Source organism: Herpailurus yagouaroundi, unplaced genomic scaffold (genome assembly GCF_014898765.1).
Source record: "Herpailurus yagouaroundi ecotype Mexico unplaced genomic scaffold, PumYag 440, whole genome shotgun sequence".
Taxonomy (NCBI): Eukaryota; Metazoa; Chordata; class Mammalia; order Carnivora; family Felidae; genus Herpailurus; species Herpailurus yagouaroundi.
In genome coordinates this window covers 576,884-603,397 of record NW_024412657.1, presented here as the reverse complement: position 1 = coordinate 603,397, position 26,514 = coordinate 576,884, and the positions used below count along the sequence as shown (strand labels likewise).

At 65.6% G+C, this 26,514-nt stretch overlaps 2 protein-coding genes across 11 annotated transcripts in view; both read left to right on the top strand.

Moving 5' to 3' along the window:
• Nucleotides 1-888: 888 nt before the first annotated feature.
• SNAPC4 (small nuclear RNA activating complex polypeptide 4) lies at nt 889-22,093 on the top strand. Of its 7 annotated transcripts, none has more exons than XM_040464396.1 (24): nt 889-987; nt 1,996-2,134; nt 2,916-2,962; nt 4,132-4,296; nt 4,443-4,568; nt 5,071-5,149; nt 5,510-5,591; nt 6,409-6,513; nt 6,600-6,672; nt 7,038-7,202; nt 9,607-9,754; nt 9,898-10,004; nt 10,137-10,231; nt 12,561-12,655; nt 13,572-13,651; nt 13,982-14,467; nt 15,230-15,313; nt 15,488-15,731; nt 16,165-16,235; nt 16,690-16,800; nt 17,475-17,502; nt 18,105-19,822; nt 20,810-20,937; nt 21,885-22,093. In XM_040464396.1, exons 2-23 carry the CDS (start codon nt 2,005-2,007, stop codon nt 20,924-20,926), a joined length of 4,356 nt encoding a protein of 1,451 aa, XP_040320330.1. In that variant the 5' UTR covers nt 889-987; nt 1,996-2,004; the 3' UTR covers nt 20,927-20,937; nt 21,885-22,093. The 7 variants fall into 7 exon arrangements, with proteins under 7 accessions (XP_040320330.1, XP_040320324.1, XP_040320331.1 ...); XM_040464390.1 differs by having other exon boundaries at nt 15,485-15,731; XM_040464391.1 differs by having other exon boundaries at nt 904-987; nt 1,955-2,134; nt 15,485-15,731.
• A 152-nt stretch (nt 22,094-22,245) lies between these two features.
• Nucleotides 22,246-26,514, top strand: part of CARD9 (caspase recruitment domain family member 9) — a 9,809-nt gene continuing 5,540 nt past the window's right edge. For 3 of the 4 annotated variants that reach the window (XM_040464408.1, XM_040464407.1, XM_040464406.1), the window contains exons 1-4: nt 24,929-25,203; nt 25,380-25,517; nt 25,872-26,176; nt 26,275-26,454. In XM_040464408.1, coding sequence (XP_040320342.1) covers nt 25,020-25,203; nt 25,380-25,517; nt 25,872-26,176; nt 26,275-26,454 — 807 coding nt within the window. In that variant the 5' untranslated portion in view covers nt 24,929-25,019. Of the gene's footprint in view, nt 23,948-24,928; nt 25,204-25,379; nt 25,518-25,871; nt 26,177-26,274; nt 26,455-26,514 lie in introns of those variants that run through there. The other variant, XM_040464409.1, reaches the window with a different exon arrangement.

Sequence of the window (26,514 nt, the reverse complement as noted above, 5' to 3'; positions counted from 1 at the left end):
TTTTAAGGGGGTGGGGGATGTGGGTGGCAGATCACCACCAGCCTGGTGTACTTTCCCTCCGCCCGCAGGCCAGGCTGGGCCCGAGCACGCCGCCGGAGTGACCCTCAGGTGCGCTCCACCTACTCCTGATCCTGCCCTTCATCCCGCGCAGACCTGTACCACCTGCGCAAGGTCGGGCGAAGGGACTGGGGGCGGGTGGCCAGGAGGAGGGTCTGGATAAAGGAGCGTGGCGCACAGACAGGCTCCTACAGTACGTTTGGGGCATTCCCTGGTGAAGGGCTTAAATTTGTTGGGCATCCAGCTCTGCGTCTGGAGTTCCAGCGCCAGGCGGCCCCGGGTCCTGGCGGGTGGGTTCCCGGGACGCTGGCTGTCCCGTCGGTTCCTTCCCCCTGTGCCGGGGCCGGAAGCTCTGCCTGCTCCGTCCACCAGGGGAAGGTACGCTCCTCCGTTCCCGCGGACTCCTCCTCATCTTCCGAGACGCCCCGCGCACTCCGAGGGTGGCGCCCCCACCCCCGCTCTGCCCGCAGAAGGCGCAACTGCAGGCGGGCCCAACCCGGCCTGGGCGGCGCCCCGAGGTCCCCCGAGGTACTCTCAGGGCGCGGGGTCGGAGCGCCGGGGCTGTCTACCCACTGGCCCGGCCGCGCGGCAGCACTGAGCACTCGGCAAGTTTGCCCACTGGCTGCAAACCAACAGCCCCGAATACAGTTAGCAGAGGCGGAAGCAAGCAAGCGGGACTCGGCGATACCGGAGGTCACACGCTCCGGCGAGAAGCAGCGGTCCGGCGCCGCGAACCCCACACGGCGGCGCCCGGTCGCGGGCAGTCCCAAGGGCGGCCGCGCGGTGGCAGCACCCGCCCGCCAGCCCCGTCCCGGCGTGCCCCGCGCTGCGGCCGCGGCCGCGGAGGCGGGACTTCCGGTGCGCGGCGCTCTCGTCGTTCTGCCACTGAAGTGTCGGGGGCGGTGGCGCTGGCGGCTGCGGTGCCGGAGGGTGAGTGTGAGGGTGCGGGCGGCGGGTCCGGAGAGAGGCGGCGGTAGGAGGAGCGGGGCTGGGGCGGGGACAGGCCGCGGGCCGGGGCCCAGGAGAGGCGGTGGGAGGAACAGGGCCGGGGCCCGGGCTGGCCGCGGGGTTGGCGGCCTGATGCCCCGGTAGCCGCTGCCGGCTCTGCAGAGCTGCGTGGCTCTTGGCTGGTTGGGGTTACACACGGTTAGAGTGTACACGGCGCTCCGTGCTGCGGCTCGGGCTGAAGCGTGCTCCCGCTTGGTGGCTGCCGTTGTCCGATTTCAGCGGGAATGTTTCTGGGCTTGGTCGTTGGCTCCTAGGTCTGTGCTGTGTTCCTTTGCTCTTTTTTCTGCCGCAGCTTTATTCTCCTAGCTCTTTTTCCAGCTTTCTGTGCCTTTTAGGCTTCCCAGACTGGTATCATCGAGAAAGAAGGTTCTGTTCGTTCAATAGGTGCCGTTGTAGGTGCTGGAGACAGAGCAGGGAACCTCAGGGGACCCTGCCCTCAGGGGGCTTCGTTCCTGCTGCCACCCCCCCCCCCCCGTAGTGCCTGCCACCTGCATTTCCTGCACATTTGCCAGATGCTCTCTGGGCGTCTCCTGGCAGGGGAGCAGGCTGCGCAGCTGAGGTCCTGACTGCCTGGGTCTCGTTCTTGTCCTCTGGTGACTTTGCTGCCACAACCTGCTGTTTCTGCACTGGGTGACCAGCTCTCTTGTGGCTTGGCTCTGGGAAGACAGGCCAGGCTCTTGGGCCACGTTGGTGTCCAGGTGTCCATTGCCCTGCCCTGCCCCCCCCCCCCCTGCTGGTCACAGCCTTAGATCAGAGTGGGCAGGTCACACTCACATGGTTTCCTCACCTGCTAGAACAAACAGCGGGTGTTCATGGGGACACGGGGGGGGGTGTCATATCACAGTCCCAGGGCAGGCTTCTGTCATCCCCTACGGGTGTGTGTCTGCAGACTCTTGGTTCCTGAAATCTCGTGATGCGCTCTGGTGGCAGGTAGGAGTCATGGACGTGGACGCCGAAAGAGAGAAAATAGCAAAGGAGATTGAAGAATTAGAAAGGATCTTGGATCCCAGCTCCTCGAGTATCAGCGTGGAGGTCTCGGAGTCTGGTCTTGCACTGGATTCCGAAGCAGGTGAGCTTTCATAGGCCGTGGCTAGACCGATCCCTCTGCCCTCTGGCCCCTGGCAGCCACAGCAGGCTGCGGACCAGCCGTTTCTCGCGCAAGCCGGCCTCTGCCTTTACTCCCCGCGATGGTTTCTCTCCGCCCTTCCTCCACGTGCCGTGGACCTGCCGGCTGCGCACGAGTGCCCTTCGGGGGCATCTGTGTCACTCTGTCCCAGGTGGGTGGCCGGCTGCCCTTCCCAGGAATCAGATGGTTCCAGAGCTCAGCTTGTCGGCCACCTCCGTGCCGGACAGCCACCATGCTGGACAGCTGAGAGTCACCCCACAGGCTCCCCTGGGCCCCCAGGCCTGCCCACCTCTCCCCAGCCCCAGGTGCAGCTCTAAGTCTCAGTTTCTCAGAGTTTCTGACCACACTGGGGCCTTTCTCTCACCTACGATCAGGGCCTCTGCACCTGCTCCCCACCCCCCAGTAGCTCCAGCTCCCCCGAACGGGTCTGTTCCTGCAAGGCTTCTCCTCATTGCCCTGGTGGACCCTGTTCTCTGTGTCTTCCCTTCCTGGCTGCCCCTGCCCTTGGCTCAGGGCCTGTCCTGCCTGGTTAGTGGGTGAGAGCCACCAGCCCTCAGGGAGGGAGGGTCCAGGCAATACAGTCTTGTCCTGAGGCCTTTCGGCCCTTCCCTCGCCTGTGGCTATCAGGAAACAGCCCTGTGCTGCACCTGCCGGTCGTTTCTTTGGCGGGTATTGCATCCCATCACGTCCCCAACTTGCGTCCCCTGTGCTTGTGTTCCCACAGACTCGCTGCCTGAAGAGGACTCGGACGCTGCTGGCTCCCTGGCCTCGGTAAGTACCGGCCTGAGCTGGTGGAGCCCGCCCAGGCAGTTGCCACCCTGCCAGTGGGCCCAGGAGGGCAGTGCTCTGAGCTCGTCTTGATTTTTCTGCGTGCTCGTCACTGAAGATGACGTATCCCAAAGTATTTGTCACCAAAACGGAAATTGTCCCAAGAAACGACTGTTGTTAGTAGTTGGGGATCTATGCCTGCCGACTTTCTGAGCTCTCCGTAACGTGTGTGGGTCGATCTGACGTCACGTGCGGAAGGGTCCGAGCAGGCGAGGCTGGCCCCTCGTAGCTCCCTCTCTCTGCCTCAGTCCTTGCAGGCACGGTCCTGGGCGGTCACACACGTGGGCCCGCTGTAGACTGAGGCACAGAGAGGAGCTCTCTCTCTCTGTGGGGAGAGAGAGAGAGAGAGAGAGAGAGAGAGAGAGATCATGATCTCACGGTTCAGGAGATTGAGCCTGCAGGGGTGGGGGGGGACAGAGAGAGCGAGCGAGCAAGCGAGAGAGCTACAAGGGGCCAGCCTCACCTGCTCGGATCCTTCCACACACAACGTCAGGTCGACCCACGCACATTACGGGGATCTCAGAAAGTCGAGAGGTGTAAATCCCCAACTAGGCCACTCCAGTTTTTGTTGCCACTTCTGGTTTGTTTTAGAATCTCACGTCAACCTGGAGAATTTTTACAATCCGCTTTTCAGTTTTTCACTGAGGCAGGAGGTACAGCTTCGCTTCCTGGTTTCAATGAGCGGTGGTCCCCGTGGCATAGGCTTCCCGTAGTTCCTCACCTGCTGGGCAGCGAGCAGCCTCTTCCCGGTTCTTAGCTTTGCCGGCCCTGTGATGGCCTTCCTCACTCGTGTTCTTGCTCACTGTCCCCTGCCGGGGGCGGAGGCCTGTGGGCCCGTTCTGAACTTCAGGTTCACCAGAAACATTTATCGTGGAAAGTGAAAAGCACTCACCTCCTCACGCCTTCCCACCTGAGACGTTCCTCCAGACATTGATTTTTCTCGTCTCCTTGATTGTGGCCTATGCACACGCTGTACGTGGCCCCAACCCTTGTTGGCCCAGTGATGGGCATGAGCTCAGAGGCTGCTTGTGCTGCCCGGGTCACGGGGGGCGGGTCTGCAGGCCCCCCCCCCCCCCCCCCCGCCTCACCCATAGTTCCCCACTTGTGATCAGGAAGAGGAGAGGTGGGGAGAGGCCAGCAATGGTGAGGACGACCCCAAGAAGACCCTCCCTGAAGACCCAGAGACCTGCCTGCAGTTGAACATGGTCTACCAGGAGGTCATCCAGGAGAGGCTGGCGGAGGTCAGCCTCCTGCTGGCCCAGAACCGGGAGCAGCAGGTAGGACGGGCCCTCGGCACCCCCGTGGCCAGGCGCCCCAGGACTAGTGCTTCTGGTTACGTCTGCTCCCCGGCTGCCCCGGTCGGCTTCTCCACAAGGGCATCGCTGCTGCCTGGCCCCAGATGGGCTCCCTGTGTCTGTCACAGGAGGAGATCATGTGTGACCTGGCAGGGTCCAAAGGCCCCAAGGTGAAAGACGGCAAGAGTCTGCCCCCGAATCTGTACATAGGGCACTTCATGAAGCCCTACTTCAAGGACAGGGTCACCGGAGTGGTGAGTAGCCGGGGCTCCACCGTCACCCGTGAGGGAGGGGCAGGCTGCGTGGGAAGGGGCTCTTCTCCCAGCACCTGCTGTGGGTGTTGTCTGTTCCTTCGTGTTCTTCGGGACAACGTTCTCCGATCTCCCTAAAACCTTTTGGTGTCTAGTGATGGAAGTCAAGGTCTGTGGCCCTGGAACGTGGTCTCTGGGCCTGGAATGTGGCACGCTGACCCCGGCTCCACGGATAAGCCCCGGAGACGTTTCCTTAAGGAGGGGCACCTTGGGTGGGGCTCATTGGCCGGATCGGAGAGGCCTGGCAGCTAGGGCTGGAGCTGCTGAGCCCGCCCGTGCCGGCCGGGTCATGCTCACGGCCGCTCGGAGTCCAGCGCTGGACCCAGGTGTCCACTGCCAGGCCTCACACGTGGCCAGGCTGCTCGAGGAGGCCGAGGGGAAGCGCGGGCCGTGGGGCGAGAGCACTCGGCGTCCGTCCGCGTCGTGACACTGCCCTGTCTGGCAGGGGCCTCCAGCCAACGAAGACACGCGGGAGAAGGCCGCCCAGGGCATCAAGGCTTTCGAGGAGCTCCTGGTGACTAAGTGTAAGCCCCTGCGCCGGGCCCTCAGCGCCACAGCCCTGCCTTTCCACAGGCACCCTCCTCTGGTTCCGTGGGCTCCTTCGGGCCTTGACCGCTGGGACCGGCCACTCAAAGCCCCGGCCTGTCCCACGCGCCATGTGGGGACCACCATCCCCACGGCTCACTGTGTAGTCTCACGTGTCTTATTCCTGAACACACAGCCCCAGGGGCCCTTGCGTGAGCTTGGGCCAGGGCGTCGTGCTCGCTCAACAGCCGGGCCGGGGTACCCGGCCGGCGCTGTGGTTTTGCAACGGTCACGTGCCCACCACTTGGTCGAGGGGAAGTCGGGAAGGCTCTGCTGATATGCCGTCGTTTTCTTCCCAGGGAAAAACTGGGAGAAGGCCTTGCTCAGAAGGTCAGTGGTGAGCGACCGCCTACAGCGCCTGCTTCAGCCCAAGTTACTGAAGTGAGTGTAAGAACAGCCGCGGGCGCCAGCCTCGCCGGGAGCGCGAGGGGTCCAGGCAGACGCTTGGTGTGGCCGTGTCCCCCTGCTCCCGGAGGGGAGGCGCTGGCCCCTGAAACTTTTCCCCAGGGAGGCAGCCGAGCTCGAGGCCAGGCGTGCAAGAACCGGGAAGGCCAAGCGGCCGCGTTCAGTCAGGCGCAGCTCGGGTAGTTTCTCTGGTCTCGGGCTCAGTTTCCACTTGTGAAAATCGGCACTGCTCACGAGACCCGCTTTTTGTGTGCCGAAGGGGTGATGTCGTGTGAACGGATCGCAGCGCCTGTGGCCGGGCCGGGAGTCTTGGGGGCTGCCCGCAGTCTCGTGGCTCCACGCGTGGGTCAGGACTAGCCTCAGTGATGGGTCCTCTCCGCTGGCCTCCGGAAGGGGTTCCTGCAGGCTTTGTCGCCAGGCTGCCCTCGGAGCACGTCCCTGCACGCCTTGCCCAGGGCTGGTGGCTGGGCCGCTGAGCTGGTGGCGGTTATCATCTGCGTCAGCAGACTTGTCACGCTAGTCACTGACGTGACCGTGGTGACAGCCCAGAGAGGGGTGTCGCTGGCTGCTTCCTCTGGGCGTGGAGCTCGGACAGCCTTCTGCCTGCAAGGGGCAGGCTCAGAGCCGGGACCAGGCTCCTGTGTGTGCTCCCTGCCACCGGGCCTCATCGTGTGGAGCGGTGCACATGCCCCGGTGCACGGGGAGGCCGAGCTGGCCCCGGAGACACCGCCCCCCTCCCCCCGGGACACGGCCCTGATGCGAGTAACCCCGATGCCTCTGCTCTGCCCCGTAGGCTTGAATACTTGCACCAGAAACGGAGTAGGGTGACCAGTGAGGCAGAGAGGCAGGTCCTGGAGAAGCAGAGCAGAGAGGCGGAGAAGGAGGTCCAGGACATCCGGTGAGCTGGGTCTTCTGGGGAGCGTGTGACCTGGGGAGAGGCGAGGAAGGCCAGGCGTGACCCTGGCGACCTGTTCCTTCCTCCAGGGAGCTCCCAGAGGAGACCTTGCTGGGGAACAGGCTGGACGGCCACGACTGGGAGAAGATCTCCAACGTTAACGTAAGTCGGGGCGGTGCTGAGGCGACAGCGGCCTACGGCCGTCCCGGCAGCCGGGGGCGTGGGTCAGCTCTAGGCGGTCAGGCCTCATCCCTGTGGCCACTAGACCTGCCTTGAAGCCTCCGGTCGGGTGCGTGTCCAGCGGTGTGGGGTGGCCTCACGGGCTCGCCCCGCTGGGGCGACGTGGCTCTTCTGAAATGGGAGGGTGTGAAGGTTCAGGCTTTGCGCTGGGAGCCCGACCCCCACTCTTGGTTGTGCAAGTCCTGGCGACCTGGACGAGGACCCCACTTGTCCCGGGTGCTGAGCCATCACGGCCAGCCATCAGACGGACGGCCCCCCGCAGGCTGGCTCTCTCTCTGTCGGTGCAGTTCGAGGGCGGCCGCAGCGCAGAGGAGCTCCGGAAGTGCTGGCAGAACTGTGAGCACCCGAGCATCAACAAGCAGGAGTGGAGCGGGCCGGAGGTCGAGCAGCTCAAGGCCATCGCAGCCAAGCACGGCCACCTGCAGTGGCAGAAGATCGCCAAGGAGCTGGGGGTGAGGGCCGCAGGGGCCTCCGAGAGGGTGGGAGGGGCCGGGCAGGTTTGGGGTCTCCGCGGGCCGCGTGGCACATCTCACCCTGGGAGCCATCAGGTTCTCCTTGGTGCCACTTGGGAGGGTGTGGCCCTGGGGGCAGCAGCCCCTCCCCCCCTCCCACGGCACAGTCTCCAGGAGCTTCTAGCTCCTTGGCCCCCATCCCGTCTCTGAGTGCTCACTCGCCCTCCCCCGCCCCTCCAGGCCTGTCTTGGGCCTCCTTCCAGATCCTCCTTCCTTGTCCCCGCCAAGCCCGGGGGTTCGTTCTGATGGGGCTTAAGGGGAACGCTCCTGGTTTCCTCCGGGGTCTCGCGTTGGTTTTCTCGTTTCCGAGGTGAAGGCTAAAGGGCTTCGTTCAGTCTGTCTTTACTCACGAAGGCGTTTAAGGCCTGCTTTTCTGAGAACAGCTTGCTGTGAGCTCTCCTCTTTGTAGGTTTCTAGGACGGGTCTGATTGTGGGCGTTTTTCATCACGTCTTTGGATCTTAGTTTACGTAAGAACGTGCTCTGTCACTCTCTCTGTGGTTCGGTTTCTTGAGATATCTTGTATTATTCCCCGGTTTGAGTTTTGCTGGTTCACGACCTGGGAACGTGATCCGTGCAATCTCCGTGGTGTAACTTACTGCTTTCGTAGACCAGCATGTGGCTGCAGGGAACCACAGTGACGTTAACCAAGGCCGCGCGGAACGTGCGTTTAAGGGTCCTCTGTGTCTTCTCCCAGCTCGACCGCTTCTTTCTCCTTAGCGCTGACGTCCCCTGGTCTGGATAAAGCGTGGTCCGCCCACCTGCTGAAGGACATCCTGGTCGCTCCAGGGTCCCGCGATTGTGAATGAGGCGGCTGGTAACATCTGTGCGCAGGTGTCTGGGTGGACGTGAGTCTTGCACTCGTTTGGGTCAACACCAAGGAGCAGTCGTGTGCCAAGAGGGTGTTTGGTTCTGTAGGAAGCCACCAAACAGTCCTACGGACTGGCTGCCCCACGCCGCGTAGCCCTCGCCACGAACGAGAGTCCCGCCACCCCACGTCCTCACCGGCGTGCGGCCGTGTCAGGGCTCCAGGCTCCAGCCGTCCTTGCAGGGGTGCGAGGGTGGCTGCTTTGCTTTTGCGTTTCCCTGACGATAAACGGCGCTTTATTGCTCGTTTGTGTGTCTTCGGCAAAGGGTCTGTTGAGGTTTTGGTGTGTTTTTTTTTTTTTTAAGTGTTTGAGAGAAAGAAGGAGCGCGTGCACAAGAGAGCACACGTACACGGGGGAGGGGCAGAGAGAAGGAGAGAGGGGGCCCCAAGCAGGCTCCGCACTGTCAGCGCAGAGCCCGATGCAGGGCTCCATCTCGTGAAGTGTGACGGCACGACCCGAGCAGAAATCAAGTCGGACGCTCAAATGACTGAGCCTCCAGGCCCCCCAACGTTTGCTCTGTTTTGTAGTCAGATTGTTTTCTTATTGAGCTTCAAGGACTGTTCTGCGTGTTGAGAGTAATGGTCCTTTATCGGATGGATGTGTTCTGCAGATGTTTTCTCCCGTCTGTGGCTCCCGGTCTCACTTTCCTAGCGTTGTCTAAGCAGGGGTCCTCTGTTTTCACGAGGGTCAGCGGCTGCGTTCTTTCAAGGATCGTGAGAGAATCACGCATGGTGTCGTGTCTAAAAAGGCATCGTCACACCCAGTCCCCGTAGCTGAGCAGACTGCGCGTCTGTCCGTGTGCGTTGCGTCTTCTGTGACTCAGGAGTTTTCTTTAGGAAAAAAGAGGGTTCAGGTAACGTCAATTAGCTCTTGGGAAGCTCCCTCCCCATAAGGAAACGAGTGAGGGGACGGGTCTGAGCAAGCCCGTCGGCGGTGTAGACTGGTGGTGTAGTTGCTGAGCCGCAGCGTGTGTGGAAGCAGGGGTCCGGTCGCCCCGGAGCCCCCCTGGGAGGGCGCCTCCAGAGACATGGGCGCCACGCCGCGCCCATCCCCGCACCCCGACACGCATCCAGCCCCCGCTGCCCCGTCGTCTGGGTGGACCACGGAGGCTTCAGAGAGACCAGCCCTTTGGGGGCCCCAGGACTGGGCAGCAGGCAGGCCCCCGGCTCACAGAGCGCGCGCTCTGCGGGGCGGCGCCTCCCCCGGATCATCGTGCTGGCGCCCCTGTGAGCACTCCGGGGCAGCTCTGGTGTCACGTGAGGGAAGCGTCATGGATGTTTCTGGACTCACGCTCTCGCCGTCCGTGTCCCATCTGGTGCTTCGCAGCCGTCTCCCGCCACGGGAACGCCCTGCGCCGTCCCTCCAGGGCTCTGGTGCGAGTGAGCGGGTGGTGGCATTCGCGACCTGTACCCTGGCGGGCCCTCCGCGGGGGCGCTCGCCGGGTAACACCCACTGTGCTTTGCCCCGGCCCCGGAAGACCGGCCGCAGCGCCTTCCAGTGCCTACAGAAGTACCAGCAGCACAACAGGGCTCTGAAGCGCAGGGAGTGGACCCCAGAGGAGGACCACCTGCTCACCCAGCTCGTGCGGGAGATGCGCGTCGGCAGCCACATCCCCTACCGGAGAAGTGAGTCCGCCCACATGCGCCCCTGCCGCTGGGCGCCCTGGCGCCCCCGGGCCCGAAGCCCCCCGCGTATGGAGGCAGCTCGGTCCCCGCAGGCACGCGGGGTCGCGCAGTCCCGGGTGCCCACACCGCCCCTCCGTCCCCAGTTGTCTACTACATGGAAGGGAGAGACTCCATGCAGCTCATCTATCGGTGGACCAAGAGCTTGGACCCCAACCTGAAGAAGGGGCTCTGGGCCCCGGAGGAGGATGCGGTGAGTCCGCTGCCGCGGAGGCCGAGGCTGAGGAGAGCCGTCCTTGGACCTTCCTTCCTTGGGACTGAGCGGAGGGTGCAGGGGTCACGGCTGCCCGCAGACGCATCGCTGGTTTGCCGTCCTTCCCTGCAGAAGTTGCTTCGAGCCGTCGCCAAGTACGGGGAGCAGGATTGGTTTAAAATCCGGGAAGAGGTGCCAGGTAGGAGCGATGCCCAGTGCCGAGATCGGTGAGTTGGACCCCGCTGGGTGAGGGGGGCCTCGCCGGGGCCGCTTCCGGGTGGGCCGGCGGGTGGGCTGCTGGTGGGGGGTGGGCCGGGGGGGTGGTGACCGGTCGGGAAGCAGGATGGCTGCTGTTTTTCCAAGCGTGAGGTGGCCCCCGGTTGGCAGTGCCTCTGAGCCTGGCGTCCAGGTTCCTGCGCCAGAGCCCTGACGGGCCAGGGCCCTGGAGGCAGCCTCGGCCGCCTCGTGTCAGCTCGGGTGTCCTCATAACGTTTCATCAGAACGTAATCTGTGCAGCGTCCAGCGTCTTCACTCAGAGGGTCCCGTCCCGTGGGTTTTGGTGCATCGACTGAGCGGTGCGGCCCGACACCCGCGTCAACCTAGGACATTTGACCCCCCTACAAAGAAACCCTGTGTCCCAACAACAACAAAACGGATGAGGACGGGGCCTCACACAGACCTTTCTCCAGAGAGGAAATGGAAAGATGCTTGGCGTCACCGGTCATCGGTCGTAGGGGAGATAACAGGTCACGGCAGCAGCGAGAGACCACTTCACGTGTGGCGGGACGATTGTCTTAGGACAGTTCTGGAAAAGAGGAGGTGCCGACACGCGTGTGGAGAAAGCACGGCCCTCATGTGTCCGCGGAGCGCAGCGTGGTGCAGGCGCCGTGGAAGACAGTGGAGGGTCCTCAGGAAATGGAGCGAGTGCTTGTGTCGTCCTGAGAGCAGGGCCCCAAACGGGCACACGTACACTCGTGTCCACAGCCACGCCGGTCGGTCCCTGGCCACGGGGCGGAAACAGCCGATGTCCGGCGGGAAGAACAGGGAAGCCACAGGTGTGGTTCTAAAATCGGATGGACGTCACGATGTCATTCAGCTGTAAAACAAATGAAATCCAGGGGCTCCCGGCTGGCTGGGACGGTGCCGCGTGGACTCTCCATCTTGGGGTCGTGAGTTTGAGCCCCCGTTGGGGGTGGAGATTCCTTCACAAGATAAACAGACGCCGTTTTGACACGGCAGCGCGGATGACCTCGAAGACGTGAACATGTGTGCGGAAGTACGCGTGCGGACGGACAGTCGCTGCTCTCAGTGTGCGCCCAGGAGCGGGGTTTTCGGTCACGCGGTGACTTTTTCCTTGGCAGCGGCAGTCGTGGGGCCGCGGTGTCTGCACGCCCTCGCCGGCTCCTGTGCGTCTTCCGGATTGCAGGCGGCTCAGTGGGTGTGCCGTGGCATCTCGGGCGGTCTCACCTTGCGTCTCCTGGACGGCCCGCGATGCGGGGCGTCCGCGTGCTAACCGGCTGTTTGCGGATCCCGTCCGCAGGAATATCCACTCGTGTCGTAAAGCTTGTTTATTTTGAGAGAGCGGGAAAGCCTGAGCGGGGGAGGGGCAGAGAGAGGGGGAGACAGAGCAGCCCAAGCAGGATCCATCCTGTCGGCGTGGAGCCCGATGCGGGACTGGAACCCACGAACTGTGAGGTCGTGACCTGAGCCGGTCAGACAGTCAACCAGCTGAGCGGCCCAGGCGCCCCTCATTGGCCCCTTCAAGAACCGGAGCTGTGTTTGTGGCGTTGGCTTGTTAGCGTTCTGGCCAGGGGTCCCTTAGCGGACACGACGCTTGCCTGGCAAATTCTCGCTGCCGGCGTGTGGGTTGTGTTGTCACTTTCTCCATGGCGTCCCGTGAGTCGCCTTGAAAGCTTTTACTTTGGATGACGCCCAGCGTCTTAGCTAGCCTAGGGGATGAGACCCGCTGACGGTCAGGACGGTCAGAGGGAGCCTGCTACCTCAGGGTCAACAAGGCACCTTTCCCTTGCTAATTAGCTCCCTCTGGGCAACTTCACCCGGCAGGGATCTCTGGCCCCGTTGACCTGTTTGCCTAACTTGGTCCTTGCTTCCTGTGAAAGCAGCTTTCTGCTGTGGCACTAAGTTGGGGCTTGTCCCCAAGCTGAATATTGAATCTCGTTTACCTCATATACCTTTGTATGGGGGCCTGGGCCCCGCCCTCCCCATATTCTATTTACCTAATGCCGTTCACCTCCCCTTGGACATTTTCGTCCCGAGAGCCCCTCTTCCTGTGCCTTTGTCCTGCCCTGGGACCTTTGTCCCACTTTGCCTAATCTCCTTTACCCAAACTTGGGTGCGAACATCCTGTGGCTTTCTAGTTTCTCACGCCTTGTTAGCCCGTCCTGCAGGCTCAGGGAACTCTGAAGCTTATTCCCCCACAGTCTAGCTTACAGTTTTCGTTTCGTTTGTCACCGAGCTTCTGGTGCCGGGACAGCGCGGGACAGCGCGGGAGGGCGTTCTGGTGCCTGACGCTGCCTGTGTCCCTGCTGCTCTCAGGTACCTCAGAAGGCTGCACTTCGGCCTGAAGAAGGGGCGATGGAGCGCAAAAGAGGAGGAGAAGTTGATGGAACTGATAGAAAAGTACGGCGTCGGTGAGTCCTTGGCCCGTTTGCTCCCCGGGTCTCTGCTGCCCCCGGGTCCTCAGCCGGCAGCGGCGGCTTTTCCTTCTCACAGACCGATGCACGGTCAGCGTCGAGTCGAGAGCGCCACGGGCACCAGGGGGAGAGCTGTGCCGCCGGCCGCGCGCCCCTGCCCCGGCCTCTCTGGGCCCGTTTCTAGGGCGGCTTTTGAAAGTTGCATCGTTCGGCACGATGTAACCGCATTGGCTGTTTTGTGCCGTTTTGTCGTCCGTGGCGAATGTTTTCTGCCTTTACGCGTCCCCGTGGCTTTCGACGACCGTGTCGTATGTCCCGAGTGAGGACACACGAGTCTCCCAGCCCGCCATCCGCTGGCGGACAGCTGTCTCCCGTCTCGGCCGCGGCCAGAAAAGAGCTGAGGGCTCAGTAGCCGCGTCCTCACTCCCGTTGGCAGCGTCTCCTTAGGAAAAGTCCCAGACGCGGTGGTGCTGAGTGCGGGTGCATGCCGAAACCTGACCTCCGTCCCACAGGGTCACGCTGTCCGTGAAAGCAGGGCACCCGTGCTCTCCCACCAGCGCTGTCCGGAAGGAAAGAAGAGACGGTTTTAAATGTCGGGTTTGAAGCCTGAGCGTGGCGGACACGCGAGGGCCCTTTTTACATGAGCGTGGACGGCTTTTTCTCTCCGGGATGTGCATTCTCTAGAATTGTGTTAAAGGGCTGATTGTCCTTGGAGAACCGGATGCCCTGCGTGTCATTGAGCTGCTCAGATGTGGGGCACGGTGTGCAGGTGACCGGGAGACCCCGTGCTGACGGAACACGACGCAGGTCCTCTGTGGGAGACAGCGCGTCTCCTGGAAGGGCGCTTTTCAAGCTGGTAGACGCGTTGTCGAGCATCGCGTGAAACGGCTTCTGTGTCGTTTTGCCTCCATAGGTCACTGGGCAAAGATAGCTTCGGAGCTACCCCATCGGACGGGCTCCCAGTGTCTGAGCAAGTGGAAAATCATGGTCAGGGTAAGGCTCGCCCAAAAGTCGGTCCGAAGGCCGTATCGCTAGGGGAGCCGGCATCCCGCGGCGGGGGGTGGGGGGTGCGTGGCGGCGGGGAGAGGAGGGACGTCTGGTTTCTGGCCCTGGCTCGTGTCTTCTTCCTGGAGGACAAGGGCACGGAGACCCGGGCTGGTCGGCAGCCGCTGCCGCCTCAGAGCCGTGCGGGTGCCGTGCTCTCGGCGCGCCGCGTCCAAGCCTGCCCGTGGTCCGTCGCCAAAGGGTTGGCTCGCGTGCCCGTTGTCCCCGGTCCGTGAGCCCCGGGTCGCCAAGGCCTCCAAGTAGCCCTTTCCCTACTTGAAGAAGCAGAGTCGGGGGAGGCGGCGGCGGCGGCGGCGGCGGCCCCTTCGCAGCGTGCGCTGGAGCTCCAGCAGCGAGGACAGTGACGGGGACGACAGCAGCAGCAGCAGCAGCAGCAGCAGGGACAGTGAGGGGTCGGAGCCAGAGGAAGCCCCAGAGGCCCGGGCGGGGGGCCAGGTGCTGCCCTCAGCACAGCACGCCGTGCCCGACATGGACCTGTGGGTGCCTGCCAGGCAGAGCGCCGGCGGGCCGTGCGCGGGGAGCGCCTGGGGCCTGCCGGGACGCCCTGCTGCCTCCCCCAGCCCTCCCGGGGGCACCAGCGGGACGGAGGCTGGCCCAGCAGCTCGGCCCGCGGCCTCGGCTCCCGCACGGGAGGCGGGCCGGGCGCACGCCCCGTCGGGGACCCGCAGCTCCAGTGCGAGCGCCGTCGGCTGCCCGGGCTCGGCGGATGCTCCCCCCTCGGGCTCAGAGGCGCCGGCGGACGAGGTAGGCCACAGACCCCAGCGCACCCTGGATCGCATGCTCTCCTGCTTGGGGGTCACGAGGCTGGTGCTGGGCTTGTGTTCCTGGGCGTTTGGGAGCAACACCCTGTCCTCGCTCAATAGAACGTTCGTTCCCAACCTGTTTCGGGGGGGACTGTGTTCAGGCCGGCAGCCGTCTTTATCAAGACCGCCAGCTGTCTCCATTTCCCTGCCGGTTTCCTTTAAAAGCCGTGCATGCGCTGTCGAGGGCGCTCCGTGGGGAGGCAGCAAGAAGGCGGGGTGCCCTCCCAGCTCTTGTAAGTCCAGAGGTCCCTGACGGGTCCCCTTGCCGGGTCACGTGCACACCTGCCCGGTCGACATCAGAGGTGTCAGGGCCCTGGCTGCGGGCAGAGTTGCGGTCAGGATCAGACAGGTCGGTCTGTGCTGGGAGAGGTTGGAGGCTGCGCTCTGGCCCCTGAGGGACAGCAGGCAGGGCTCGCGGCAGCCCCCGTGCCGCGTGGTTTCCCTCCCGCGTCTGTAACTGCAGGCTGCTGCCCGTGGGATTGATGGGCATTTGGTGCCCTCAGCTCAGGGAGCTGGCTGCAGGGAGCGGGGACTCTGTCAGCACTGGGTGCAGCCAAACCGGGCAGGCGTGTCGGTGCCAGCCTTAGGGACCTGCCTGAGGCCGCCTCACTTCAGGGCGTCCCACCACCCCGCCGTGGATCTGGGCCCCTGCAGGCCGTGAGCCAGGACCGCACGTGTCCAGCTCGCGTCGTCTTCTTGTCAGAGCGGGAGTCGTCTGCTCAGGGTGCCCCTGGAGACCGTGCTGCAGGTGCTGAGGACCAACACGGCCCACCGGTGCCGGACCCTGGTAGGGCTGGCCCACGGCCCCCGCTGCCCCTGCCCCTCGGTCTGGGCCCCCTGCGCCCTCGGTCTGGGCCCCCTGCCCCCTCGGTCTGGGCCCCCTGCGCCCTCAGTCTGGGCCCCCTGCCCCTCCAGAACAGGGAAGGGCCGGGAACCCCAGATGCCTTTCTTCCTCACACAGAAGAAACTGAGGCAGCCAGGCCTGCTCGGCCCATCCGTGGGGGCCGGCCCCAGTGACCGCGCCGTAGCCGAGCCCTGTGTCCGGCAGCTGTGGCACAGGACGATCGGGAACAGGCAGCGATGGCGGGGACACTCCCTGCAGAGGAGGCTCCTTGAGCGCCAGCTCCTGATGGCTGTGAGCCCGTGGGTGGGCGACATCGTCCTGCCCTGCGCTCCCCGAAGGCCTGCCGCGGCACACACCCGAGGTACTGCCCTGGGGCCCCTTCGAGAGCCTCCTTCGAGGCTGGGGCCCCTTCGAGAGCCTCCTGTGGGGTCCGGGGTTGCGGAGACACAGGGCAATGAGCGGTGACCCTGCTGGGGGCGGCGCGTGGTGCACAGGAGGGGACCTGCGTGCCCCCCTCAGAGGGCTGCTTGCGTTTTGTCTCTGACCTGATTGGCACCCAGGGGATGGTTTTGGAAGCGACCAGCCATTCAGGCCTCAGCAAGGGTCTCCTCAGACCTCAGAAGCTGGTCGTTCTCCAGGGGCGGGGGTGCTCGGCTCGGGAGGGCCCATCAGGCTCAGCCCGCCCTCTGGTCCCCGCCCTTCCTTGTGGCTGAGAGCGGCGGCAGAGGGACGTGGGGTCCTGGGGGGCCTCAAGGAGAGGGGCCTCGGTAGCCAGAGCCACTTTGTCTCCTCAGCCGATGGCATCAGGAAGCAGCTTCAGGATGCCCACCTGGCCAGCACCCCGGTGTTCACCCTCTTTATCCAGGTGAGCCCCTCGCATAGAGCTTTCTTAGCTCGTGCTCTGTTTTCATCGGGCGAAGTTGTGAAGTTTGTGGATTTGCTTCTTAAAGTCCGGCTTCCTGAACTTGACCCTTGGAAAGGGTTTTTCGTGGCCTGCAGCTTTCAGCAGGCGAGTCAACGTGGAAGAGGCGGCCACGATACAGTGCCGCCCCACCCCCAGGAAGGGACGGAGGTGCTGGGAGCCCCAGGGTGTAAATGGAGGCTCGAGGAGCAGAGACCTGGACGTGGCGGGAGCGTGGCACTGAGGCAGCCGGGGCGCCTGGGCCCAAGTGAGGGGGTCGCAGCCTCGTGGGGCCGTGCCTGGCTCTGGAGCTGCCCTACGTTCGTCACGGGCACCCTTGTCATCTCGGTTCTCGTTGGGGAAAGGAGACGGGGTCTTGTCACATGTATGTCACGCACGTGTCCCACGTGTCCCTCAGCTGTTCCAGATTGACACTGCTGGCTGCATGGAGGTCGTTCGAGAGAGGAAGGCCCAGCCCCCTGCCCTGCTGCAGACTGGCACCCGGGACCCAGTGCCTGGGCTCCTACCGGTGAGAAGTAGGGGTGAGCGCTGGACGCGGGCTCAGCTAGCTTTTGCCACCCGTCCCTCCCCTCTGTGAGGCGGCAGGGCTGGTGCCCGGGGGATGGGCAGCACTCGTCCAGCCAGGGAGTAAGTGACACCGGTCCTTCCCAGGACGGAAGGCCTTCCCGGGTGGCCTAGAGGCTAGGCCAGCGCCCGGGAGCAGCCTTGCTCGCCCTTGGCCCCCTCGCTCAGGGGTCTCTCCTAGAAGGTGTCTGCCCACCTGCCCGGAGCCCTGGGGGAACTTCGCTTCAAGTCCGGCGGGGGGAGGGGCGGGGGGGGGGGGGGCAGAGCCAGACCCGGCACCCAGGCCTGCCTGCTTCCCCTGCACAATGTGCTCCCTCTGCCACACCGCCCCACTCCTGCAAGGGGGTCTCTGAGCCCTTTGGCATGTGTTGCTCTGGGTATTGCCCTGCTGGGGTAGGATGCCAGGCGTGGGGTCCGTCCGGGAGCGGTCGTGTCCCTGAGCCTAGTCACAACTGGAGGGAGTGACGGAATGACCAGATCAGCCCTGTGGTGCTCCGTCGCAGCCCTGGAACCCTTCTGCCCGGATGGCCAGGCTCCTGTCTCCCTCAAACCCCGACGTGATGAACTCACCCAAGGTGCCCTGGGGACTTCTCTGAGGTGCTCGCCTTTCTTTTTCAGATGCCTTCAAGTACCCGGAACGCTACAGGTACCGTCTGTCTCTGCCCCTGTCTTGCTATTGTGTCCAGTGGGAAAGGGGCAAACCTGTCGTAGGCATTGAACGTCGGGCTCTGAGCAGCACAGCCGTGGCTCCGTTGACGGGTCTTGTCTGAACGCCACGGCAGGGACGAGAGCGTGGCTGGCGGGAGGCGGCAGAGACAGCCCCTGGGCTCCTACCCCCCCCCCCCCCCCCCCCCCCAGTGCACCAGCCACCCTGGGGCTTCCCCAGTGCAGACCCAGGAGGTGTGGGGGCTCCTCCAGCCCCGGGCATCCGGCAGGGACCTCTGCTGCTGGCCGCTACCCGTCTCCCCACGCCAGCAGCACCGTGCGAAGGTCCGGTGTCCTGGGAGACTGTGAGAGGCGGGCAGGGGTGCCTGACGGTCCTTGTTTTGAGGACAAGGCACGGTGCTGTCCCGTACTTGATGGGCTGCCCCGCACCTAGCACCCCGGCCACGGCAGGAGCTCGGACGCCACGGCTCCTGCTCCACACTCCCGGCAGCAGCCTGCCCTCCGCGAGGGCCCTCCTGACGGGAGGGCTATTTTGTCCCGCGTGCGTGGCGCTCGTCAGCACGCGTTCTGTCTGCCCTGCAGGCCACAGCTTCCGGAGCGCGCCAGCCCGAGAGGCTGCGAAGCAGAGCGCCAGCCTCAAAGGGAGCGGGGGGCTGCGGCCCTGCCGTGCCGAGTCCGGCCCGCAGGCGCCCCCACCAGCTCCGTGTGGTCCCCGGCCCAAGCCCAAGACTGTCTCCGAGCTGCTCCGGGAGAAGCGGCTGCGGGAGGCCCGGGCCAGGAAGGCCGCCCCGGGCGCCGCGGTCCTCCCACCCCAGCTGCTGCTCTCCTCCCCGCTGATTCTCCGGCCCCGTCTCCCGGTGGCCCCCCACGGCCCCTCGGCTTCGGGCCTGGCTGTCACAGCCTCGGGGCTCTCCCGGCCTGGCGCCCCTGCCGCGACAGAGCCGTGCGCTTGGGGTTCTCGGGCCTCCGCCGCGGACGGGAGGCCCTCCACCCTGCCAGTCTTGGCCGGCGCCCTGGCCTCCACGGAGGCTGCCCCTGCTGCCTCCGTGGTGCCGGTTCTGGGCCCCAGCCAGGTCCCCGTGAACTGCCATCGAGGTGGCCCGGGCCAGTCTCCGGCCCCTGCCACCACCCAGAAGCAGGGCTTGCCAGAGGCACCACCCTTTCTCCCTGCAGCCCCCAGCCCCTCTCAGCTGCCCGTCCAGCCCATCCGCCCGACGCCAGCCGTGGGCGCACACGAGCGGGGGCCACAGGTGGTGGCCAGCACCCCTCTGCCTGTCACCTGGGTGCTCACAGCCCAGGGGCTACTCCCCGTGCCCACCGTGGTGGGCCTTCCTGGGCCAGCAGGGACCTCTGACTCCAAGGGACTCTCAGTGGCTCTGTCGTCCTCCCTGCCTGGGACACAGATAGGCCAGGGTCCCGGGCTCCCCGGGCCGACCCACCCCTGGCAGACCCCCACCAGCCGGGACGCAGACTCAGACCCCCCCTCCAAGACAGACCCGCCGGGCCTTCCGATGCCCCACCGGTCTCAAGGTTCCATGGAGGTGGACAGAGACGGGGCCCGCGGCCCGGCGGGGGGCTCCTTCCCTGGAGAGGCCCAAGTGGCCGGGGACACAGCCGTGTCTGGGGCACCCTCCCAAGCCACGCTCCTGGCTGACCACCCTGAAGCAAAGTCCCCCAGGCCCAGCCAGCCGCCTCTTCGAGGTGGCACCGGCCCTGGGAGTGGCCCAGGAGGGACAGCAGGGTCCGCCTTGAGACCAGAGAGACTCGGGAAGCCTCTGGGCCTGGAGAGGCCACCCCCACCCCGGCCTGGGCCCGAGAGGGGTGCCCTGGACTTGGACCTCGTGTCTCAGGAGGGTGAGGCGGTCGTGCGGGAATGGCTGAGGGGACGGCGTGGGGTGAGCGTGCCCCCGCTGGGGGGAGGGCTGCCTTACCAGCCCCCCGCCCTGTGCAGCCTGCGGGCCCTGTCTGCACTCTTGCTCCAGAAGGCGGCCTTGGAGCGCAGAGCCGCCTCCCTCGTGCCGGGGGGCGCCGGAGCCCTGCACGCCTCGCTGGGACAGGTACGGAGGTGGCTCCGGGACAGCCCGGCCTACCTGCTGCTCAAGGCGCGGTTCCTGGCGGCCTTCACCCTCCCCGCGCTCCTGGCCACCCTGTCCCCCGATGGCGTTCCCACCACCCTGTCCGTAGCCACGAGGGCTGACCCCGAGAGCGAGGACGACCTGGGCCTGGAGGAGTCGGAGCTCACTGATGGCTGCTCCACGACCGGTCCTCGGGCAGGGCCGGCGGCCGCCACCCCTATTCAGGTAGGTGGCCGTGGGCACGTAGCACCCACCCAGCCTCCCCGTGGCCGCTGTGGGTGCCCAGCCCACCCAGAACAGCGTGGGCAGGAGTGGGTGGGAGCCGTGGCCGACTGGTTGCTGAGGAGGAAGCTGGCTCTGGGCTCCGTGCGTCTGTGCGGATGTGGCCTCCCTTGAGGCCAGTGTGGAAAACGGGAGGGGAAGGAACCTCTCCACTCACGAAACCCCTCGGCCACCCCTGGGGCCGCTGGCCTGGTCACACAGCCCTGCCGGAGGGCTGAGCAGACGGGCTCAGGCTCCACGCGCCGCGCACACCCACACGCGGACTCCTGCTGGCAGCCCTGCATGTCCGGGACCCCGAGGTCCTTCTCGCGGTCTGCTCTGGCGGCCTCGGCCTCGGCCTCGGCCTCAGAAGAGTCTTCCGAGCTGTGGAGGCAAAACCCCTTTTCCTGTTGCCTGACAAGAAGCCCGGTCTAAACACGCGGAGAGGTGTCTCCGCATCTTCTGTGGCAGAGCAGGAGAGCCGGGCCGCCTCGTTTGGTGCCGGATCAGGAAGATTGTGGGGTCCCTGCAGGTCGCGGGCCTCCCCAGCTGGAGCTCGCCTTTGCGCCGTCCAGACAGTGGGAGGCAGCGCTTGTGACTGGGGGCCGTGCGGGGAAGGACTCCTCGTTCCCCCGTCCTGCTTGCCGGCTCTCCAGGGCCGCTACCATGACACGGGGCTGGCTCTGTGGCACCGTTGGGAGGTTGGAGACGCCAAGGGGTGCGGGGTGGGAAGCCAGAGCCCCCGTGTGGCCCCTGCACGTGGCCATGTCCCCGGGCCCAGCCTGTAGTGTCTCCCCGTCTGCAGGGACCGGTCTGGGGAGCTGCACGTCCCTGGCGTCCAGAGTGTCCGGACCCCGCTTCTGCCCTGGCACGCCCCTTGCTGCTGTCGCTTTCCCTGCCTGTCCTGGCTGGGGGTCACTCTTGTCCCCGTCTGCCTGGGTTTTGTTTCAGGGAGCCCCAGACCCTGGGGAGAGCTCTGCCTCTCCCTGCCCGGACAGTTCTGACAACCTGGACGTGCTCAGAACCCGGCACTCCCGGCATGCCCGGAAGAGGAGGAGGCTGGTGTGAGCGGCAGGGGGGTAAGCGCGCGCGTGGGGGTGGGGTGGGGTACGGGTAGCCCCGCGCCCTGGAAGAGACAGGCCTTCCCCGCGGCTCTGCTCTGGGCGGGTGGAGCCAACGGCTTTCCAAAGGCAGGAAGGCTGGCCCTTAGGAGCTCCCCTCCCAAGCGTGACGATGTGAGGTAAGTTTGGGGGGTGGGTGTGTTCGGGCATCTGGCGGCAGACCCAGGGTCGTAGAGGCCATCTTGGGAGGGGGCCATCTAATTCCCCTCCCCTGGCGACACCCCTCTCCCACTGGGTTCCACATGCTGGGCTCTGGTGCTTGCTTCTTGCCAGCTCACATGTGGCTCTCCTTTCTGTGTGTAAGCTTTGTTCCCTTCTTCCAGTAGCGTCTGGTTAGTGGAGATGCCCTCCCTGCCTGTTGTCCTGGTGTCCCCACATTCTTGTGTCTTGATGGCACAGCCTGCTACATCTGATGTGGCCTATGCACGTGTTTGCATAGCCTTACGAGCCCGTAAGGCTAGTAATGTGATTTTTGCGGGTGGGTCCCGAGTGCCCAGGCGGCAGGTACCAAGTAGGCCCTCGGCACAGCTTAGTTGGGTTCGTGATGTGAACGCGTGATATGGGGGAGGATGTCCGGGTCAGCAGATCCCCAGAGGTAGGAGCCAGCTCCTCTGAGCACAGCGGGGGCTGTGCCCTGAGGTTCTGGGTCCTGGGGCAGGGCCTTCGGGTGCACAGAGGGGCTGCTGGCGGGGGCTGTCCCAGCCGAAGCCCACCCAGGCTCCAGGGCCTGCCCGCAGCATGCACCCCCACCCCAACCCCAGGGGACCGCAGGTGGGCGGCCGGCCTCATTCTGCCGTGCCCTCAAGGGAGGCGATGCTGTCACTTCCCCGTCCTACAGTGCCATCCCCGGGGTCTGGCTGCGGTCAGGGCATCCCCCCGATCAGGGCATTTTTGTGTTCCAGGAGGCGGGAGCCGTGCCGGACCCTGGTGAGCCCACCTGCCTGGAGAGCCCACCGCTGACCCTACGGGAGAGAGCAACCAGAAGCAGCTGGAGGTTGGGGAAGGCTCTGCCAGCCGTGACCGTGAGGCCCCCGGGGGCTTGGCTGGTCCTGAACCACAGATCGGGATGTTTGAAGGAATAAAGTCAATGGCCTATTTCTTTATTAAAAACCAGCCCCGGGCTCTTGTGGTCTTGCCCTGAGACTGGGCGTTATGCGGAAGGATGGGGCCTCCCTTGGCCGTGTGGGGAGCCGGCCGGCTGGGCCTGGGGTCTGAGGAGCCCTCAGTGTTTGTGCTGGGGTGGGGGGTGGGGACTGCCGTTTCCAGGAGATGCGATCGTGGCCATCGGGCAAGGGGCCTGCCACAAGCTCCCAGGCGGCTGCTGGCCCTGGTGCCGCCACAGGTCCTGATGTGGACCTGCTTCTCTGCCAGATGGGTGCCCAGGAGCAGCGGCAGCCTGGCTGCCCGCAGGTCACGCAGCGCCCCGGCCCAGCGCCACCTTCCTCCCAGGTGGCCGCTTCCTGGCAGGAGTCTAGGCCCCGGCACCGTCCCCATCTCTGAAGGACACTCAGCTTCTCCGGGGGCTCCGTTCCCCTTACACGTTGTGTCCCATGTCCGCGTGCACACCTCCCCCCCGGGGCGTCCCTGGTGCCCTGCCGGCGGCCGTCCCCCCGCGGGACTCCGTGTGGCTGCTTTCAGTTTTTGGTTTGTGCCCGGTACTGTCTCAGCTGATTTCTACTTCTCCTTGGGACTTCTTTGACCTGGGGACTATCTAGAGGGTTCTTATTCAATTTTCACACACTTAGGGATTTTCCAGTTAGCTTTTTGTTACTGACGTCTAACTTAACTCGGATACAGAGAACGTGACATTTTTATTACTTAATTCTCACAAACCCCCGCCGTACAGGAAACGCCTTCCTCAGCCTCATGTTACAAAGTAGGGGAACGGGACCCATTCCCCGGGACCCAGGGCTGGCTGCTCCTGGAGGCCTCCCAGAGACCTGCAAGAAGAGGCCAGCTGCCTCGGTGCCCCACCCGCACCCCGCTCAGCAGCGTTGACTTGTGCCCGGACCCCTGAGGCTCGAGACAGGACAGGCAGGGAGCCGGTCGGGCGGGCGAGAGGCAGCTGCCTGGAGGAGGTGGGGCGGGAGCGCTGCTCAGGACCTGCCTTGCCCGTCCCGCCTCTCCTTAGCTGTTGCCTCAACCCGGCAGCCGGCATCTCGGTTCAACCAGTACGGCTGCACCGGTGAGGCGTTGGCCTGGGGGTTCCCGGCACAGCTGAGGGGTGGAGGCCACGGAGGGCCGGTGGCCCTGGCCACCGGCCCGGGCTCTGCTGGCTGGTCAACACCCCTTCTGACACCGGTTTGTGGGGTCATGGGGCGTGGCCTCGGGGTCCCGGAAGCCTGCCGTCAGTGCCACGTGTCGTGGCAGAAGTTGTGGAGTGGGGACGCCCAGGAGGGGGACTAGCTATAGCGCGGGCTGGCGGCCGTGTGGGGCAGGCAAGGCCCCCTCTTTGGACACTATGCTTCGGCCCTCCGGTGACGGAGGCGCGTGCTGGCCCAGCACCCAGCTGAGATCCCAAGAGTCGGGCCCAGTACCCTCGGGTCTCCACCTGCACCTGGCCAGCCGCCCACACTGGTTTCCAGCCGGCCCCTTCTGGAGAAGCCCCTGGAAGCTTGCATCCAGGCCAGATCAGCCCAGCTGGCGAACCGGCCTCCTACAGCCTCGAGAGGGCCCTTGCCCACGCTTGGGTTTAGTGGTGCCAGGGCTGGGCCTCAGGCCCCAGCGGGACTTCCACTTCCCTGCGCCCCGCCTCCCGGGCCCTGCCAGGCGGGCGAATCAGAAGGCAGCCCCAGAGACCGGCTCCCTCGGGGAGGACCTGCTCGGGCTCCGTGGAGCTAACCAGCACCAGCAGGAAGTGCACGGCTTTCCTCCCGGGCTGCTGACGGCACCTCCTCCTGTCCGTCGGATCAGGGTGGCCTGGGCTGGCCAGCGTCCCACTGCACGGGTGCCCCTCAAGGACCCTGAGGTAGGTGTGGGTCTGCCCCCCTTTCTGAAGGAGGCCGGGAAGATGCCCGGCTCTGCTCAGGGTTCCTGGGGCAGGGAGCAGGGTCCTCAGACAAGGACCCCAGAAGGGCACCAAGTGCCCTGTCCCCCTTCAGAGCCGCCCGGAACCTGTTTGCTCATCACAGGGGGGCTCGCAGCAGGGGGCCAGGTGTGGCACCTGTGGATTTTAGGCAGGAAAGGCAGGGAGCGCTCAATGTCACAAGGGCCATCCCAAGTCGCCGTCTGTTTCTGGCTGGATAGGGTGACTGAGGGCCGCGGGAAATCAGAGAAGCTCCTCCAAAGACTCTGCCTGTTGCCACCTGCGTCTGGGGGTGGGATTCCCACACTGGCTGAGGGCTGCCTGGCGGCAGGTCAGGGCCTCTCTGAACCCACCACCCACCCAGAGGAGAGCACGACCACACGGCCGCCTCTGGTGTGGCCCAGGCCCGAAGGGAGTGGTTCCCGCCTGCCAACGGAAGGGAGCAGCGGTGGACGGTCCCAATGTGGATGGCCCCCTTGTCAGGCATGGCCAGGAGCGGGCCTCCGCCTCAGAGAGAGGAGCCCACAGGTGGCAGGTGCCCGGGACCTGGGAGCCTGCAGAGCGTGCCAGAGTGGCCTTGGGGCTGGCCCCTCTCCCGTGGGCGGTCCACACTCACCCTTCCCGTGCCCGCTGTTGCATCACCAGCCGGCCACCGGAAGGAGAGGAGGCGGTGGGGCTAGGCCTGAGCGGGCGCCACGTCTGGGAAGGAGGAAGTCCCGCACAGCACGGCCTGGCCCCGGCGCCTCCCTCCCCACACCTGCCCGTGGGCGGGGGTCACAGAGGCCAGAGCAGGGCATGGGGGTTGTGGGCCACCACCAGCCCCCAGAGCACCTCCACATCTCCCCCCACGATCATCAGCACACTGTGGACAGAAAGCCCAGGAGCGGGGGGCAGGGGGCGGGGGGGGGGGTGGTGGCAGCCGGGCCCAGGGGAGGCTGAGAGCACTGCCCTGGGTGAGCTAGCATCCCGGACACGCCCTCCAGACAGCCGTCCAGAGCGCAGCCGAGCCACTGCCATGTCGGACTACGAGAACGAGGACGAGTGTTGGAACGCCCTGGAGAGCTTCCGCGTGAAGCTCATCTCCGTCATAGACCCCTCACGCATCACGCCCTACCTGCGGCAGTGCAAGGTGCTGAACCCCGATGACGAGGAGCAGGTGCTCAGTGACCCCAACCTGGTCATCCGCAAGCGGAAAGTGGGTCAGTGCCCCCTCAGCCCGGGAGCGCACCCCTCCCCCGCACCCCCCCTCCCCCCGCCCCACGGCCCGTCTGCCGGGGGCTGTGGCACTTGCGGGCGAGCCGGGCCGGGTGGGCGGCAGGCGGGCCCGATGGGACCCGGCCCACGGCAGCTCAGCGCCCAGGGCACGTGCTTTCAGGCGTGCTCCTGGACATCCTGCAGCGGACCGGCCACAAGGGCTACGTGGCCTTCCTAGAGAGCCTGGAGCTCTACTACCCGCAGCTGTACAAGAAGGTCACCGGCAAGGAGCCCACCCGCGTCTTCTCCATGATTATCGGTGAGGCCTGGGGCCCTCGCCGACAGGCCCGATGGCTCGTCTCCCGAGGGATGAACTGGGGACAAAAGGAAGCGTGAGGGGCACACGGGAGTGCCGGCATCGGGGCTCTGTGCCGCTGCTTCTCACTCTGGTGGAGGAAAGACAGACCCGTGCTGACCCTGCCCGAGCCCAGCGCCTGCCTGCCCGGGGGCGAGTCAGGATCTCAGCCTGCTTCCTCGACGGGGAACACCAGCGCCTTGGGGTGGCGTGCGTCCCCCGAGGGGGCGGCGGGGGGGGGGGCTGGTCCTCAAGCCCCGGGGCCAGGTTGCGGTGCGGCGGGGGACCAGGCGGGCCCTCTGATGCGGCCGTCCGCAGACGCATCCGGGGAGTCGGGCCTGACGCAGCTGCTGATGAGCGAGGTGCTGAAGCTGCAGAGGAAGGCTCAGGACCTGACGCAGCTGCTGAGCTCCAAGGACGACCTCATCAAGGAGCTGCGGGTGAAGGACAGCCTGCTGCGCAAGCACCAGGAGCGCGTGCAGCGGCTCAAGGAGGAGCTGGAGGCGGGCAGCCGCGAGCTCAAGCGCTGCAAGGACGAGAACTACGAGCTGGCCATGCGCCTGGCCCGCCAGAGCGAGGAGAAGGGCGCCGCGCTCATGCGGACCCGCGACCTGCAGCTGGAGGTGACCGGGCTCCCCGCGGCTGCGGAGCTGCGGGGCTGGGGGGCGGGGGGGGGGTGCCGGGCACGGTGCGGCCGGAGGGCTGACAGGGTCTCCCGCAGATCGAGCGGCTCAAGCACAGCCTCATGAAGGCGGAGGACGACTGCAGGGTGGAGCGCAGACACACGCTGAAGCTCCGCCACGCCATGGAGCAGCGGCCCAGCCAGGAGCTGCTGTGGGAGCTGCAGCAGGAGAAGGCCTTGCTGCACGCGCGCGTGCAGGAGCTGGAGGCCGCCGCGCAGGTGTGGGCGGGGCAGGCGCGGGACTGGAGGCCAATGTGCGGGTGTGGGCGGGGCAGGCGC